This window comes from Polypterus senegalus, chromosome 1 (genome assembly GCF_016835505.1).
Source record: "Polypterus senegalus isolate Bchr_013 chromosome 1, ASM1683550v1, whole genome shotgun sequence".
Classification (NCBI taxonomy): Eukaryota; Metazoa; Chordata; class Cladistia; order Polypteriformes; family Polypteridae; genus Polypterus; species Polypterus senegalus.
Window position 1 is genome coordinate 274,326,123 of NC_053154.1, and position 16,952 is coordinate 274,343,074.

The 16,952-nt window shown below is 36.4% G+C and overlaps 1 protein-coding gene across 1 annotated transcript in view; it reads left to right on the forward strand.

Moving 5' to 3' along the window:
- Positions 1 to 16,952, forward strand: part of LOC120542235 (coiled-coil domain-containing protein R3HCC1L-like) — a 54,100-nt gene that overhangs the window by 25,949 nt on the left and 11,199 nt on the right. Inside the window, exons 4-6 of the mRNA XM_039774545.1 lie at positions 314 to 384; positions 5,630 to 5,725; positions 7,618 to 7,758. Of these exons, the coding sequence (XP_039630479.1) occupies positions 314 to 384; positions 5,630 to 5,725; positions 7,618 to 7,758 (308 nt within the window). The remainder of the gene's footprint in view (positions 1 to 313; positions 385 to 5,629; positions 5,726 to 7,617; positions 7,759 to 16,952) is intronic.

Genomic DNA, 16,952 nt, shown 5'->3' on the forward strand with positions numbered 1-16,952 from the left:
TGATTTGTCATGTTTTTTGTGGGGTATGGCGATTAACATATTTGAATGCACTTTAGCTTTTGTACTTCTTTATTAGAATTATACAGTAGTTGCAGAGTTTAAAATGTGGGATTTGATTGTCTTCTGGTAAGATCACAATAAAGGAGTTGGTTTTGCTTTTATGACAAAGACACCATAAGAAACTGAAGAGAACTGTTATCAGTAATTCTTAATAACTTGAAGTTGTGGTCAATGAGGTGTGCAGTATATTTTTATGAACAACCTTTGCTATGGAAGATATTTTTTGCAATAATATTTATCATTTTTATTTCAGCCAAAAGGGATTTGATGTTAAATGGGTGGATGATACCCATGCCCTGGGACTTTTTTGCAGCCCAATTGCAGGTTAGTGAATTATCAGTATTTATTTTTAGTTTGCTTTAAAAGTTACTCTATCTTCAAGTACATAATTTTATACATGCAGTTTAACTATATATTTTATCAGGAAAGGACTTTGATGCAATCTCCACTTAAAATATAAACCCCTTTTTAGTCTTGCAGATACTTTTTCCTGTAAATCTACAGCTATTTGTCACACCCCTGTCACTACTTTTGTTTGCCACTTTTTGTACTTTCCTACCTAGTAGTATACAATTCACAGTTGTAATGCACATGCACCCAGTACTATAGACCACCTCCTTCTGCCTAGTTCCTTCAGGCCTCACCCAGGCATGAATGTCACCATAGCCTTAGAGAAGGAGGCACTCCCTCCTCCCTGCTGATTAACCTAGTTGGGAAACAATAATAATGCAAACTTTTAAGTAGGGGAACTGGCTCAATGTACTTTATTCTTCAATCGTTATTCCAATAGCTAGTATCATAAGCAAAACCAAATATAGTATGGAAATTCACATCATGCAACCTGGATCATTCTGTAGTTCTGTAGAGTAGACAAAGATAAGAAGTACATTCAGTATGTGTGCTGTTATGCCAGGTGGCTTTTCTGTTGTCATTGCTTGAAACTTTGGCACTGACTCAAGGCATTCTCAGTTTGATTTCACTCATTTTTTTAAACCGTTCATTGTCTGAACTTAAATTGTTATATTTGGGCATTGTGTGGTCCTTTCCCCTGTTTGGCTTAATGCTTACTTGCTTTTCATCCAGGGCTTATGCAACTAAATAACATCTACCTGTTCTAGATCTATCTTGGCTGCTTTCATTATGAAGGGGATGAGGGAAGCCTTCAGGATCCCCATCCCTGAAAGAGTGAAAACTGTCGGAGAGCCAATGGGGTAAGGCCTGTTAGGAATCAGAACTGGTGTGGTGCTGAAGCGTTGCCCGCTGCACGGCAGCACTCGGGTCACAATTTTAGGATTGCGCATCTGGGAAGGCCCATGGAACATGTCTGAAAATAAAGAAAGGTGAAGATCTCAGTAACATTGATCTGCTCAGATCACCAACACATTTTGACGGTGTTCTTCAAAACAAGAAAATCAAGTTTTGGAAATATCAGCTGTGAAAGAATGAGAGCAGCAACAAGCCATGGAATTAAATAATGGGTTTAATAAACAACAACAAACAGCTTCTTATTAAGAGACTAGTTGGAGTGAAATTGGTTGGGGGTTGAATCCTCAGTTTAGCTGGTCGTCTGTTGGCTTGCTTCACATCTCATTTCTGTTTGGCTACCATTTATTGAAGAAAAGAATAATTTCAGAGGACTGAATCCTAAAAAAAGGGAAAAGAAGTTAACTAGCAGTGAAACTGGTCACTAAATATGAAAAGGGTTGGAATGAAAATGTGCAGCCACTGCGGCCCACCAAGATCAGAGCTGAACACCTCTGCTGTAGCGGATCAGCTCCTTCTGATGATGTCCGATGTCACTCCTTTCAACGGCCCTCTCTGGATGCCTTGTCTGTTGTCTCAGTGTATGCTCTGACCGCGATGATTAAAGTCTCAGTGAGGGAGACATTCTATTTGTAGCTTCACTTGGTGGTTGATGGGTGTTTGCGAGGTGACATTCCTCTGGTCTTGGGTGATATCAGTGCACTGGCATTGTCAGGGCTCGCTATGAGGATTGCGTCGGTCCCTGTGGGTGTGGTGAAAGGTCAGGTGCTGTGGATCGCTGGATCGTGGTTCTAGTGCCCCGAGCCACATCATTGAACTTGGTACTCCAATACTGGTGGTACGGTGAAGGAGATCTATAACATCCTCGTGGGCAGATGCTGGAGGCTTTTACAAAAATGCAGGATTTACAGAAGTGCCCAGTTCGTTAAATTTGACCACAGACTTGTTGCTACTCTGAAGATCAAGCTTAGGTCTAGTAGGCTTCCACCTACTTGGAAAATGAGGCCGGACCTGGCCAGAGTCTTAAGATCAGGTTGTTTATGGCGAGATTGCACGCAGTTTGTTTGAGGATCTTAAGGACTTGGGTGTGACTGCCGATCCTAATGTGATGTGGGAGACCTTTTGTGACAAAACCCTGAAGGTTGCTGAGGGTTGTGTTGGTGTTACCAGGGTTCTCAGAAAGAGGTGTTTCATTACGCAGGGCACTCTGGATATTATTGAAAGGAGTCACAGCGCACAGCTTAATGGCAACTCCGGTCTGTACCGGGAACTGAGAAGGACATCTGTGAGGGCTCTGAGGGCAGATAAGGAGGTGTTTGTTAGAGGAATTTTTGAGCAAGTGAGCATCTATGGTCTAGTGACCCATGTCCTGCTTACAAAGGAATCGAAGCACAGAGCACATCCAAATGGAGAGTCGCAGTCATGGTGGCTGATCGAATGGTCCTTAAGGATGACAGTGCAGTTGTGACCCACTGGGCTGGCTACTTTGAGCAGCAGTTTAACGCTGATCCTCCGGCTAGGAGGTTGGATATCTATGGGTCCACGGTTCTTGAGGCTGATCCTCCAGTTACCTGTGAACCACCCAATCTCACTGAGATTGCACAATTGGTGAACCAGCTGAGAGTAGGCAAGGTTGTAGGATTCTGTGGTATTCAAAGTGAATTTCCCCAGGCTGGTGGTAAGTCTATCCTTCTGGCATTGCAAGCAGTCTTTGCTTACATTTGGAGACAGGCGTCATCCCAACTGACTGGAAAACAGGACTTGTCATCCCTATCTGGAAGGGGAAGGGATTGTGGCAACTACAGGTGGATAACACTGCTCTCAATCCTAGTTATGGTCCTTGCTAGGGTCATCCTCAATAGGATCCGTGATCACTTGCTAACCTACCAGTGACAGGAGCAGTCTGGTATTACACCTGAGACGTCTACCATTGACCGCATACTGTCACTGAGGATTCTCATGGAGCGTAAATGCGAATATCAACAGAGTTTCTTTGCAACCTTTGTTGATTTTCGTAAACCATTTGACTCAGTTGATCGAGCTGCCCTGTGGGACTTCCTGAGACTTTGTGGGATCTCCTCAAGGTTGCTGGATATCAGGGCTGGCCTGTGAACTGGTACAATGTGAGTGCTGTGCAGAGTGGAAGCAGAACCTCTGCGTTTTTCCTGGTTGAGTCTGGGGTCCGTCATGGGTGTGTTCTTGCTCCTGCTCTGTTCATTTCTTGCATGGACTGGATGTTGGGCAACGTCATGGGGTCCTGTGGCTGTGGGGCATCTGTTGGTGAAGAAAGATTCTTTGATCTTGACTTTGCTGATGATGCTGTGATCTTTGCAGAGTAAATGAAGACTCTGATTGGGGCGCTTGAGAGATTGAGCGAGGAGTCTGAGTGTCTGAGCTTGCGAGTGTCCTGGATAAAAATTAAGATCCAGGCCTTTAATGACCTCTTAGACAAAACCATCAACAGTTTGTCTGTCTGTGGAAAGAGTGTCAACCTTGTTGAGAGGTTTACTTACCTTGGAAGTAACATTCATGTCTCTGGTGACTCTTCCTATGAAGTCAGTAGACGGATTGGGAGAGCTTGGGGTGTCATGAGGTTGCTGGAAAGGGGTGTGTGGCGCTTCTGATATCTGTGCAAAAGGATGAAGGCCCAAGTGTTTACAGTCCTGGTGCTTCCTATCTTGCTATATGGCTTCCAGTGACTTGAGACAAAGACTGGACTCCTTTGGTACCGTGTCTCTTGACTTGTGTCAAATAAGCGGTTGTTAATGGAGTCCCAAATGAGGCACATTACCTGCATTGTGAGGGAGTGTCAGTTATGACACTATGGCCATGTAGCGCAATTCCCCAAGAGTGATCCGGCTTGCAGGGTCCTCATAGTTGAGGAGCAGGGTCCTCATAGTTGAGGAGCAGAGTGGCTGGACCAAGGTGATGCCCACGTAACACCTGGCTGCGGCAGATTGGTGGTCATTTCCAGAGGATGGGACTGGACCGCATGTCTGCCTTGGGAGATTGCCAACCAGGATCCCAATCTGTTTCATCGTGTAGTAGTTGCAGCAACGCTCTGTACCAGTGAATGCTTCCCAACCTGACCTGATCTGTTGTTGAGGTCAGTTGCCAATGTAAGTTTTATCTTTAGAGACATGCAATTTGCTGCTATATATAATATGATTATATATTTGTTATTTAAGCTAGTATTCATTTATTTAGTATTATTAATTTATAATAGTATTTATTTTTATTACTTTTTTTATGACTATTCTTACCTAATTTAATTTCTTTTACTTTTCTTATAATTATTTTTGACATCTTGTAAAGCACTCTGGGTCACATCCTGGGTATGAAAATGTACCATAGGAATAATTATTGTTGTTGTACCCTCCAATGTGGGATTCATGAAACTATAACATAAAAAGAAAGGGTGCTGTAGCAAAGAATTCAAACCAATAAATCTCTCATCAGTAAAAACATGCACAGCCAAGTAACACCCTGCACAGTATTCCTAACAGTGTATTTATAGCACCACAGAGCCTTAACACTTTCTGTTTAAACTGATTAGCAAATTATTTATGTAAGTTACTACAAGTTAACTTCAAGCAATTTTTAATACACTAGCATTTAATGTATATCTTGATTATAAAATGAACAGGCATTTATTGACAGAGAAAAGTATTCTTTGTAATGTCTGCAGGAGATTAACCGTAGTGCACAACAAAGTTTTCAAAAAGAAGCAACAAAAGATTTAGAAAATCTCAAGAAAGACCTGCTTCTTCCTCCCACAGTACAGTATGTTGTCAATAATATGTGTGGCAAAGTTTAAAGTTAATACTAACAGTCTAACACCTTATCACTTTTGTGGCAATTCAGTTGTATCCTAAATACATCAAGTTTCATGTTTCCCTGTTTCTTAAAATATAGTAAAAACCACTTTGCGCTACATTATTTGTATGAAAATGTGCTATATAAATAAATGTTGTTGTTGTTAAAATATAGTAAAATTTTAAAGGGATATACTAGTCACGTAAATACTAGGCTTTTGTCCTTAATAACCTAATTATATGAACAAAAGGAGCCACAGGAGTGTATCTATATACTGTAAGTGGAGAAAATAGCAGTTAATTCCATGATAGAAAATGAAGATGTTTTGCAAATGTGACTTGATTTGGTCTGTATAGGCCTCTTTTATTCATCATTGTAGAATACATTTTCATACTTTTCTGTTCAGTTATTGAAGTTATTTTGTTTTATTTTTTAAATGTACGCTTTACAAATAACAAAAATGTGATGCTAGTCTGTTTTAAAATTTCAGCTCGTGATGCCTTAAAGTTGAAACATCCAATGTTGAAAGTCAGACCACTTTCTCAGGCATCCTCAGCATCAAAAAACAAAGCCAGGAGGTGCTCAGGTGGGACTGGGATATTCCTTATTAATGTTTTAGCAAGGCAATCATTTTTGTATATGTACTACTATATTTTGTTTTCTTTTAATTTGTACATATGTAATTTTATGTGCACTGTCCCTTTGTGAATTGAACAGTTCATATTTTTGAGCAACTATGTTAATATTTTCAGCCCTAAAAGTTGTTTTTCAAGATGAGTTTTCTAAATATTCTATTTAAAATATTGTTTAAAGATGCTAACATCTTTATTGACCTTCAGAATGATCGCAGTCATTTTCCCTTTTTTGCCACAAAACTACTTGCAAGCATTGAAGCTTGTGAAAAGTATATCACAGTTTCACAATACTTGTCAACATCTGATGACCAATTCATGTAGTCATCATTGTATCTTGATTCAGTTAATGGTTCAGTTTTAGTTTGTTCTTAAATTTGCTTTGCAGGTTTTCATTTACATGCTGTTGTGTGTTTTGGTTGAAAGCTATTCCCACTCATGAATATTGATGAGTTACCATAAAATGACGGAACGCATAGCAATGGTCGTGCTTTTTTGCACCATTGTGTTATTTTATATACTAGATGGCAGCAGAATAATGTCCCAAGTGTCTTTTAAGTTTAATACTGTATATTAGAGCATAACGGCTTTTCCAGGATGTCAAATGCAAGTAGATCAGTCAGGGGTGTCATTCACACCTCAGAACAGACAGAGTGTCATACCTGCACCCAATCAGCCAGGACATAAGGAAAACTGCATGGCAGAGCAAATCCAGGGAGAGAACTGTGGGATTAGTATCGGGTGCCAGCAAGCCAGCCAGCAGGCAAGTGAAAATCAGTGCAGTCATTAGTTCCATGGAGGAGAGAAGGATTGTTGCTCTATAGGCAGCTTGTCCCCATTGATGTTTTAGAGGAGTGGTGCAATGGTGGTAAAGTCCTCCTCAGGGATCCAAGGATCACCAGGGGCTAGAAGGGAGACAGGAGGACAATCGTCCTCAAACGGTCTAGCAGATGCCAGCAGAGGCAGCCAAGACGGGGCTGGTGTAAATGACCGCATTTCTCAGATTCTCCACCAGCTGAGCGAGCTATGGGTGAGCCCGGGAGACAGAGAAGGAGTTGTGCTGGACTTGGCATGGAATAGAGGAGGAACATTAAGGACTCGATGACTGTTGGTTTTAGTCTGATTTTATTTCTGGATTTTTACTCACAGACTGTCACTGACTTTATTGGATTTTTTTTACTAAGGAAGAGTTTTATTCAGTTGTTTTTGAATGTATGTCTCCCCATTTTCCAGGCTCATCTCAATTCATGACTGTTGTTGGTTACAGGTCCAAGAGGCTCCCGGAAACTACCAGGACACCCCCTCTCCTTTATCACTTAAAATTAAAAAAAAAAATCTTAATTAAATACAGAAATGCATTGACAAAAATATGCAATATTCAACACAAATTATAACTTTAGCAGAAATAACATTCACACTTCACGTTTGTGAAGTGACTTATGTTGGTGTCACATTCTTCTTACCAGGTTTTGCACAGGCAAATGTACAAGGGCATTTCATTATTTTATGATTAGAAACTTTTCCAGGAAAAAAACAAGCATTATAACTCTTTGATTCCTTTATTAGGCGTGTTAAGTTTTTTTTTCTTTTGGATATTTTAAAGTGTAGTATTTTCGTAGATTAAATATATTAATCCATAACTCAGACTTCAATTTGTATTATAAGAGATGCATTAAATAATCATCATTGACTTACCTAATGCAATAAATTGATGTTTGTTTTGAAATTTGTACAATACATCTGATGTAGAGAAGACTACATGTTCTGGTAGAAATGATTTTATTCATACTAATATATGTCTGTATGAAATAAACCAGTCTTTTAAAATATATTTTCTTTTTAACAGATTATCTCTTACCTGCTAAAGAACGTCCTCAGACAAGTGCAGCTCTTGCTCGCAGGTTGGTAATTGGAGCATTAGGTGTTCGGAGTCCACAAACCAGGGAGGAGAGAGAGGCAGAAAAGAAAAAGCTTCAGCAAGCACGTGGTAAGAGTTTTTGCATTTTTGTCACTATCACTTTCGTTTTTTCTAGCTTATACAGGGTAAGCTGATACCAATTTGCCATCCCCTCATTTTTTTTGGTGAAGCGTATTTTTTTATTCTTTAAATAGTTACATATTTATTTTGGTGTGCTGTAAGTTTTTTTCCATTAATAACAAAAATTACAATGAAAATTACTAATTTCCTTTTAGAAAATGTAATACAGTATTTATTAGGCTTCTACCAGTGATCTCCAAAACAATAGTCAATTCTGAAGACATACCTTGTTTAGTAAAATGACGCATTGAGTGTTTTTCAGTTAAGTTAGTGCAGCAGGTGGGAACATTTGCAAAATGGACCGCTTTCATGGTGCCCCTTGAAAAACTATGGAAAAGTATTTTAGCAACCAACAATGCAGATACATTATTTTATGAATGCATATTTGTTTTTTTCATAAAATACTTTTGCTTTCAAGAGACTAAGAGCTATATTGTTTCTATGAAATGCATGAGGTATTTAAAACTTTTGTTACTAAAACATAACCTGACCTCTCTGAATACCTTGATGTTTTTCCAAATTGATTGTTGCCATATAAAAATTTCTGAGAATGTCCCTGCATTTTTATTTTCTTTGCTTAACTAAAAAAAGAGTAGATAATAGAAAGAGATAGACCTGTTTATTAAAATACTAGATGGCTCGCCCCCCAGCCTGCGCTAGACGCCAGCCACTTCGCGTCTCTGTCACTCTCATTGTGAAGATGGGGGGCTGGACGTGGTCACTCCTCTGAAATCCCCTCTTAAACAGTAATACAATGGGAAACAAATTTTTTTTTTACCTCCTCTTTGCTCGATAAGCCGCTGGATTACTGTTGTGCCGTGTGATCCGCATCTTGCGCGGCGCTTCGAAAATTTAAAAGCCTGTACAGCAGCTGCACTACTCTTTGTCTTTTATTTTCGGCCCCGGGCGAGGTTAAATATCATCTCGTGGGATGCGAGTTCTTGATATTTTTTAGTTTATAATTTAAAAACAGAATAAGAATCTGAAAATCTAACAACATCGCATTAAAGTTTGATAAATCCTGAAAAGAATAAAACCAAAAATATATATATGTAGGTTTTAAAATAAGCCCGATTTAAGGGGTGACAAAAAACTTGACATAAATAGTCACATAAAATCATTGCACTATTAAGCTTAGGATTTTATATATATATATATATATATATATATATATATATATATATATATATATATATATATATATATATATATATATATATATATATATATATATATATATATATATATATATATATATATATAGAGAGAGAGAGAGAGAGAGAGAGAGAGAGAGAGGGGAGGGTTACAATCCAATATTTCCAGTGTCACAAGGGGACTTCAGGTGCACTATACCTACTTTGCAATTAATATAAGATAACACCTGTTTTAATGTTATCATGTTATGAAAAGGTGACCTGTGTCTCTTCCATTAGTAATCAAGAGTCTTTCGTTGTGTTGCTTTGCAGGGTACATCAAGCAGCAACCTTTCAAAAATGAGTGTAATTCTCTGATAAATAAACACAGTTGTACATTCTTTATGGTGCACATAAATCATTATATTCGCACATGTACAGAATTTTTCTAAACTTAATTTGAAAAAAGATTAAATTGTTATTCATTTTAAAATATGTTTTTATTTGTAAAGATAAATGCTGCAGTCTTTGGAGGGAGGTAAGCACAAAGAAAACATATGAGAGGAGTTTGGCTATAAAAGATTTATAATATCTTATTTAGAAAAATCCCTTTTTTGTATTTGGAAGCTTTTTAAAATCAATTGTTAAAAAGTTCTAGGTTAATTCATTAGGTTTCTGTGCTGTAAGCCTTCAATATCTGAAAATATCCAAAAGATGGAATACTTTCACACCATATTTATATTATTGCAGTTGCTTATTTTACCACTAGATGAGGACATACTTCAGTTATTATTGATAAGCAAGAGCAAAATATATATTTGGTTATGCAGAATTAAAATATATATACTATGTAAAAATCTTAGTAACCTTCTATAGTTAATCATAGCACCCTACATTGGTAAAAAGTAATCAAACAATAACAATTAAAATTTTAATTTGAAAATTGAGCAGTGGTATAAATAATACATGTATAGCAAACACTGCAGTACTTTTAAGCATCATCAACGCTATATGAATGGACCAATAAGGATCAAAGAAGTAAGTGCCTGCACTCTACAAGCTTTTCAAAACTCAGAAAGCTGATTACATTGCTTAATGTATTTCTGAGTGATGATGATGGAACAGTTTCTGCCTTTAGTTACATTTACAGTTTTTTTTAAAACAATTGGCTTAACAAAACAGATGCTACCCCATTATTGACCTTAAAATGGGATAATAAAATGGAATGATGGTGAAGATGGATATTGTTTCACTGCCAAAGGCATCTTTCAAGTCATTTAGATTTCAAACTAAACAATAAATGATAGACTAAAAAGTTAAACAATGCTTTTTGCCGTATTGCTTCAAAAAATAGATGTTAAATTCTCAAATATGAACAATTTAAAACAAAATCACCTCAATTCATTTTTGCGGTCAATGCCTCTGCTTCTTCATTTTCAACGCTTCTGAATAATTTTTATTAATAGCTATAAATTGTTCTTTTATTAATTTTTTAGAGGCTACTGTTTGGAATTAAATATTTAAATTTTCTACATAAAACATCTGATTTTTTTGTTTAAATAGAAGAAAGTACCTTATACACTGTGTGTGTGTGTGTGTGTGTGTATGTTTGTGTGTGTATAGGCTACTGTTGATAACAAAGTGATTTTTATCATTTTAATCTTTTTGTTTAAATAAAAAATTGACAACAAGAGTAGTAGAAGTATCATTCATGTTGTGAACCTATCGTCTTAATACATGCGTAAATAAAACACAAAATTTTTACTATTTATGACAAAACTGTTTTCTCAAGATAATGTGACAGTTCAAGACATCAAGTATAATCAAAAAATGTAAGAATTAAAGAACTAGTATGCTCTGATATAATTTGTTTCTTACAATAAGTTTAAGCAAATAGTTAGTATTTAATTTCAAAAATGCATAGCATATCATAAAACTCTTGTTTGTGTGACTCTTTTGAAAGCAAAAAGATTACCACTAACATTTACTACTTTTTATTATATTTATTCTTGATATTTGCTAATGCTAACTGTATGTCATCTAGCCATTTCTAAAATTTGAAAGCGCATTTTGTTCAGTGAATGCTTACTATGGTTATTTCTAAAATATTGTTGAAGTCACTACTTAAACTGTGTAATAACAAAAAAAATATGTGAAAGTTATTCTAGGTATATACAGCATTTCTACATACATATTTATGTTATATACTATATATCTGCCATAGCAACATCTTAAATCTTTCACTTAATAAGCAATATGTGAAAAACATTGTTAAAATGTTCAGTGTTTGTATTACTAGTAACTTACTGTTATTTTTGCACTAGAAACACCATATCACTAAATATCATGCCTGTGCTATTCTACTGGTTGGATGCATGCATGCATGCAAGCAACTTCATTTTCTGAAACTTCTTTGGAAAACATGGAATGCCAACGCCTGTAGCATTGCAACCAGGGCAGTAATTGGTCCTGGAAATAGCCCCTGTACTTCACTGGACACAATTATGTAGAGTTCTCAACCCACACAGACACAACTAAGAATTAAACCTGAGGCCATGAAATGCTGAGATAAGATTGCTAGGCAATGTGCCACTAGATCACCCTGTTTCAAAATATTATCTATTGTAAATAACTGGATTAAAACTTAATTGATAGTTTATTTATCGGTTTCTGCTATTGGTTTGCTGACAGTAGGTTTCTGGTGTTGGATTGCTGGCATCACTCCTGCTAAATATTTTTCCTTCATTCATATGTGAGCGTGATTGAGCCCTCCAAAAACTTGGCACCCTGTCCACCTGGGTTGACCCCTGTGTTCCTAAACAGGGTGAACGTAATTATACAACATCTTATGTAGGAATAGAAACATTTCGAGAATTGAGAGTGCTTAATGATACTTGAAATATCCAGTTGAGAAAAGGGCAGTCTTTCTGTCACACTCAGTATACATACACATGGGGAGAACATGCAAAGTCCTTAGAGACCCATGATCAGGTTAGCAATCAAACTTGACTTAATATCACTATGTGAGAGGAACATTAGCTATGCACCACAGCTCTGACTATGTTAAATCATCAGCACTAAATACCCGATGTAACATCTTCTCATGTCATAGCTTTGCCACATGCCTGCGTAATTTGTCTCTGTGATTATATCAACAAGCAATCAATACCTTTACAAAATAAAGCAGTAAATTTTTGTTTTTAGTGTCGGGTATAAACATATGTAGCTAGTACTGCTCCCCACACACTACCAAATTCAGGAATCTTTTTTAGTTTACCAGTTTACATTGATTTTCTGGCTAGATCAATAACACTAATAATGCATTTGGGGCATCAGGATCACAAATCTTTACTTTTTTGCATAAAGTAAAGCTAGTGAGCAAACATAGCCACATCATTTTATAAATTTGAGGAACAACTCTTAGATGCCAGATATTGTTTTATTAATGTAATTAACGGGAAACCCTCAGAACCACTTTTTTTGTAAAATATGATTATTTGCTCTAAGCACCTATTGCCTGTCAGTAAACAATATAAAGTTGTGAACTAGAAATATGTAGCATATTTTACGTGAAGTATGTATGTTTATAAATGCATTTATTCTTAATAGTTTTTAGTATTTTTGAATGAATTATTTAGTCATTTGTATTGTTAAAAGTATAACAATGTTGTGACTGATTATGATGCATTTGTTGTCATAAGAAGAACTCGGAGTTACAAATATAATGCAGCAACAGAAATGTACATAACCACACAATTGTTAAAAAACTGAAAGCACATCAGATTAAATGAAAAGTAGTAGAGAAGTCCATAAACTCTGGCTAAGTTGTAATTGAGATCATACAAACAGTAGATAAATCATATGGCAAGTTTGCAATTGAGGATTGAAAAACAAAATCCAGATAAGAGTCTTTCTGAAGTAGTAACCTTGTGGAGTATTAGTGTTCAGCTGTCCTAGTCCAACTGGCTACTCTTCTCCATTCTGAGGATGTCAATAACTGTATTTGTTACATAATGGTCAGGTGCTGTTTTGGTCATCACCATTTTCCAAGGTTCACAATGTCTGTTCTTTCTTATACAAAAACCAGGAGTAGTAATTTTGTCAAAGTGCAACACCATAACAAAAAGAAAAAGTGTTAATAATAGCTAGTAGTGAATGCCACACATTTACTGATTTAAGTGAAGCAACAGACATAGTATTATGACCAGCCTAATCAACTGCACTATTAAGGGTGTGATATACTAATAAAATGTGGATTCAACTTAAATTAAACCCATTGGGTATTTCTTATACTAGCAAGAAACCATTCCATAGTTAAGGGTCTTCAAGTTAAAATCTTGATGTTTTTGTTTCTGCAAAAAGCAACACACAACCATCACATTTGTGTCTTTATTTCCTGAAAAATCAAATCAAATGATGTTCCTTAAATGTGGTAAGTGTTCCCATTTGCCAGTCAAACAAAATGACAAAGCATTGTCTTAGAAGAAAAAATAGCTTCAAGAGGTTGGTTTTCTTAAGTATGCTGCCAAACCTCAGAAAACTTTTTTGTGTTTCTTTTTCCATTGAAAATTGTGGAATATTCTTTTTGTGCTTTGCACAGGATCATCAATGAAATGGATACTCAAACCACAATGCAGTGCTTCCGGGCCGGCAGGCCAACTGCAATGAAAACAGCAGTATGCACAGCATGTCACACTCAAGCAAAATAGCAAACCGCAACCATGCTAAAGTAGCTAAAGTAATGCTTTCTGCTTGCTGATTTGTAATCACTAAAGTTTGCTTTTTTTATAACAAGTGAATACAATATTTTTTATTGGCCTTTCATAACCCCAAGCATTGCATAAATTTCCATTTAAAAAATTCTATTTTTATTTTTCACTTTCTTTACCTTAAGAAATCAATTTTCATTTCTTTCTCAGTATAAAAGTATTTCTCACATGTGAGACTTTAAAGACAACCTTTTTATTTTATATGTTGTGCGTGGAGATATTTGAAGATTTATGTGCTTAAGAATAAATGGTAATGTCTCAGGTCATCTTCTGCTTAGAGATTATTTTGTTAATTCAATTTAAATGTGGTTCACTTTGAAAAATTCAAGGCCAATATATTCTTTGCAGGCAGTGGTCAGGGGGACTAAAGTGTCAGATTACTTAGATATTCTTGCATGGTTTGCTATATTAATCCTAGCCCACTTATAGATAACAGAGTGGGAAAATTACTTAAAATTAGAAAAGAATAAATCCACTTTATGAGCAACAGTTCAAAATATCTTCATAATTTTGGGGGCAGTAATGAAGTCTGTAATTAATTGAACATGATGAGCCTTTGCTAACCTTTTATTATTTGTTTTTCATCTTTCGGATTACTGAATGTTGGACGATCTGTAATCTGTTCCAGGTAATAAAAAAACCTTAAAAATCAATAATATAAAAAGGTATTTAACCTGTCAATAAATACAAACTAGTTATTACAGTTTTTCTAACCACAGCAGATCATTGCCAACATAGTGAAATTGGTTTTAACTTTCTCATTATAGTGCTTACCCTTTCAAGCAACTACATATGCTTTTTTCTTTTGGTTTTTATTTTGAACCAGTGATGCCTTGTATAATGAGTTTAATGTAAACTTACATTACCAAACTACTTACATGCCCCTTTAATTGGGGGAGTACCAGCTGAACATATATTTTATTTTAATAGTTGTGCAAAGCGGAAAGGTTTACTAAATCAGAGTGTCCTCCTCAATGCTCCCCACATATGAATATCTGGTATAAGCCAGTTAGCATTTGACGGCCATTTAAATATTGTACTTACCATAAGCACTGTTTAACATAGGTTGCCATCTTCTTTAGTATTTCTTCCAATGTCTAGTAAAATCTTTTGAAAATGTAATTTTACAAAGTTACATGACAACATCATCTTTAATGCAAAATTTACAAATACCTTTTTGCAGCATAGAAAATACCCTGTCAGCTATCTTGGTTTCTGCATTGTGCATTGGAAGACTGTAATGATCTGAAGCATTTATTTCTGCAATAATTTGTTTGCTAATGTTTTGCTTTTGCTATTTGAAACATCGAAGATTTTATTTAATAAAGTTCAGTTGCTTTCCTTTTAGTGCTGAATGATTTGATTTCAAATGTAATTTTGGTTTGCACAGGGTCAGACATTAAATAAATTGCTCAACAGCATACTTTTGACACAGTTCTTTGACTGTTTCAGCTAACACAAATGCAAGTGTAAAACCTTCTGTGTTTCAGATACAGATGTTCACAAACCAATTTCACGCTTGCTTTTCTCACAAGTCACAACGGCATTATTTCTGCCTTCCTACCCTGCGGTAGCAGTCACCTTTTTAAATGTCCTAATGAACAGATGTTTCTCAGCTATGAAAGCAGATCCATATTGGACAACATTTTTATATTTAATTATGAAAAATAGAGTTATAAAGCAACATGGATTTTATTTTAAAATTATATTAAGTATTATTCTCTTTATTTTTTTACTTCAAAAATTACTGCCCTATTTAAGGCTTACTGGCCCACCAGTACAATTCAGATCCTTGGTTGAGTGCAAGTGTTAGTTAGTTGTAAAGTTGCTCCAGAAAGATGATATAATACTTGAAAACATCCCTAACAGGAGCAAAGCATTATAGAAACAAGGCCATTTCTGGGCATAGGCTTTCTAGGCATGCATCATTGCTAGTAGTCAGGGTGCATTACTGCAACTCTGTATAGAGATTACTATCTTTATTTTGTTTAGAAAAATTTGTCTGGGCCAGAGCTGAGCACAAAGAAATGTTTATGTTCTGTGCCTCAGCAGTTCTGCACTGTGCACAGCACAATTGTGTGTTGTTCCATACAGTAGTGCAGGTATCATACTAGGTATCTCATGTGATGTGTGGCCTCCTCGCTGTCTGTGCTCCATGCGCACGACAGTGAGGCAGAGCCTCTTCAACTTTAGTAGTTAGCTGATACCAAGACCAAGAGTCATGAATCATGCCCTGATTTTCCAATGTGACACATAGCCTGCCAGACTGACACACAATGTGCATTGCCACATTGCACTGCTTGCAGTATGTGCTGGTATTTCAAGTGCCTGGTACTTCATGTTCTTGCCATTGTCACCGCCTGTTCGCCTTCTTTGGTGGCTGTGGCAACTGTGCGGGGACAGCTTGTGGCTAGCAGGAATACACAAATAGGTCAGAAGCCACCCTGTATAGTAATATGGATTTTCACTCAGAATAATTACATAGTATTTACATTGGAAACAATCAACAACAACATTTATTTATATAGCACACTTTCATACAACCAGTAGCTCAAAGTGCTTTACATAATAAAGAATAGAAAAATAAAAGACACAATAAGAAAACAAAATAAATCAACATTAATTAGCATCTAATAAGAGTAAGGTTCTATGGCCAGGGGGGACAGAAAAAACAAAAAAACTCCAGACGGCTGGAGAAAAAATAAAATCTGTAGGGATTCCAGACCATGAGACCGCCCAGTCCCCTCTGGGCATTCTACCTAACATAAATGAAACAGTCCTCTTTGGATTTAGGGTTCTCACGGAAGGGCTTGATGAAGATGGTCATGTAGAGTTCTGCCTTTTAATCCATCCATCATTGTTGGAGCATCATGAAGCTTTGAGTAGGTGGAGGTGGCGCAGGCCACCACCACACAGAAACCGGAAAAAGAAACAGAAAACAGAGTATTAGTCAGTACGGATTTTAGAGCCACCATGAATAGTTATTATGATGAAATCAGCAGAGCTTGATACTATATTGCTGTGTTTTTTCACACCACACTATCTGCAAGTTTCTTGGTATATTAAGTGGTTGTTGCACTACACTTTTACTGTGATGTCAAACTTCTAATAGCCTCCTTAATGAAACTGTCTGTTCCCACTCTAGATTTAAATCTGTGATGGAATAATTTGGAATTCCTTGAACATTAAGCCATGAAACTCACCCTAATGTACTATTATTATCAGTGTTCCCTCTAAAGAG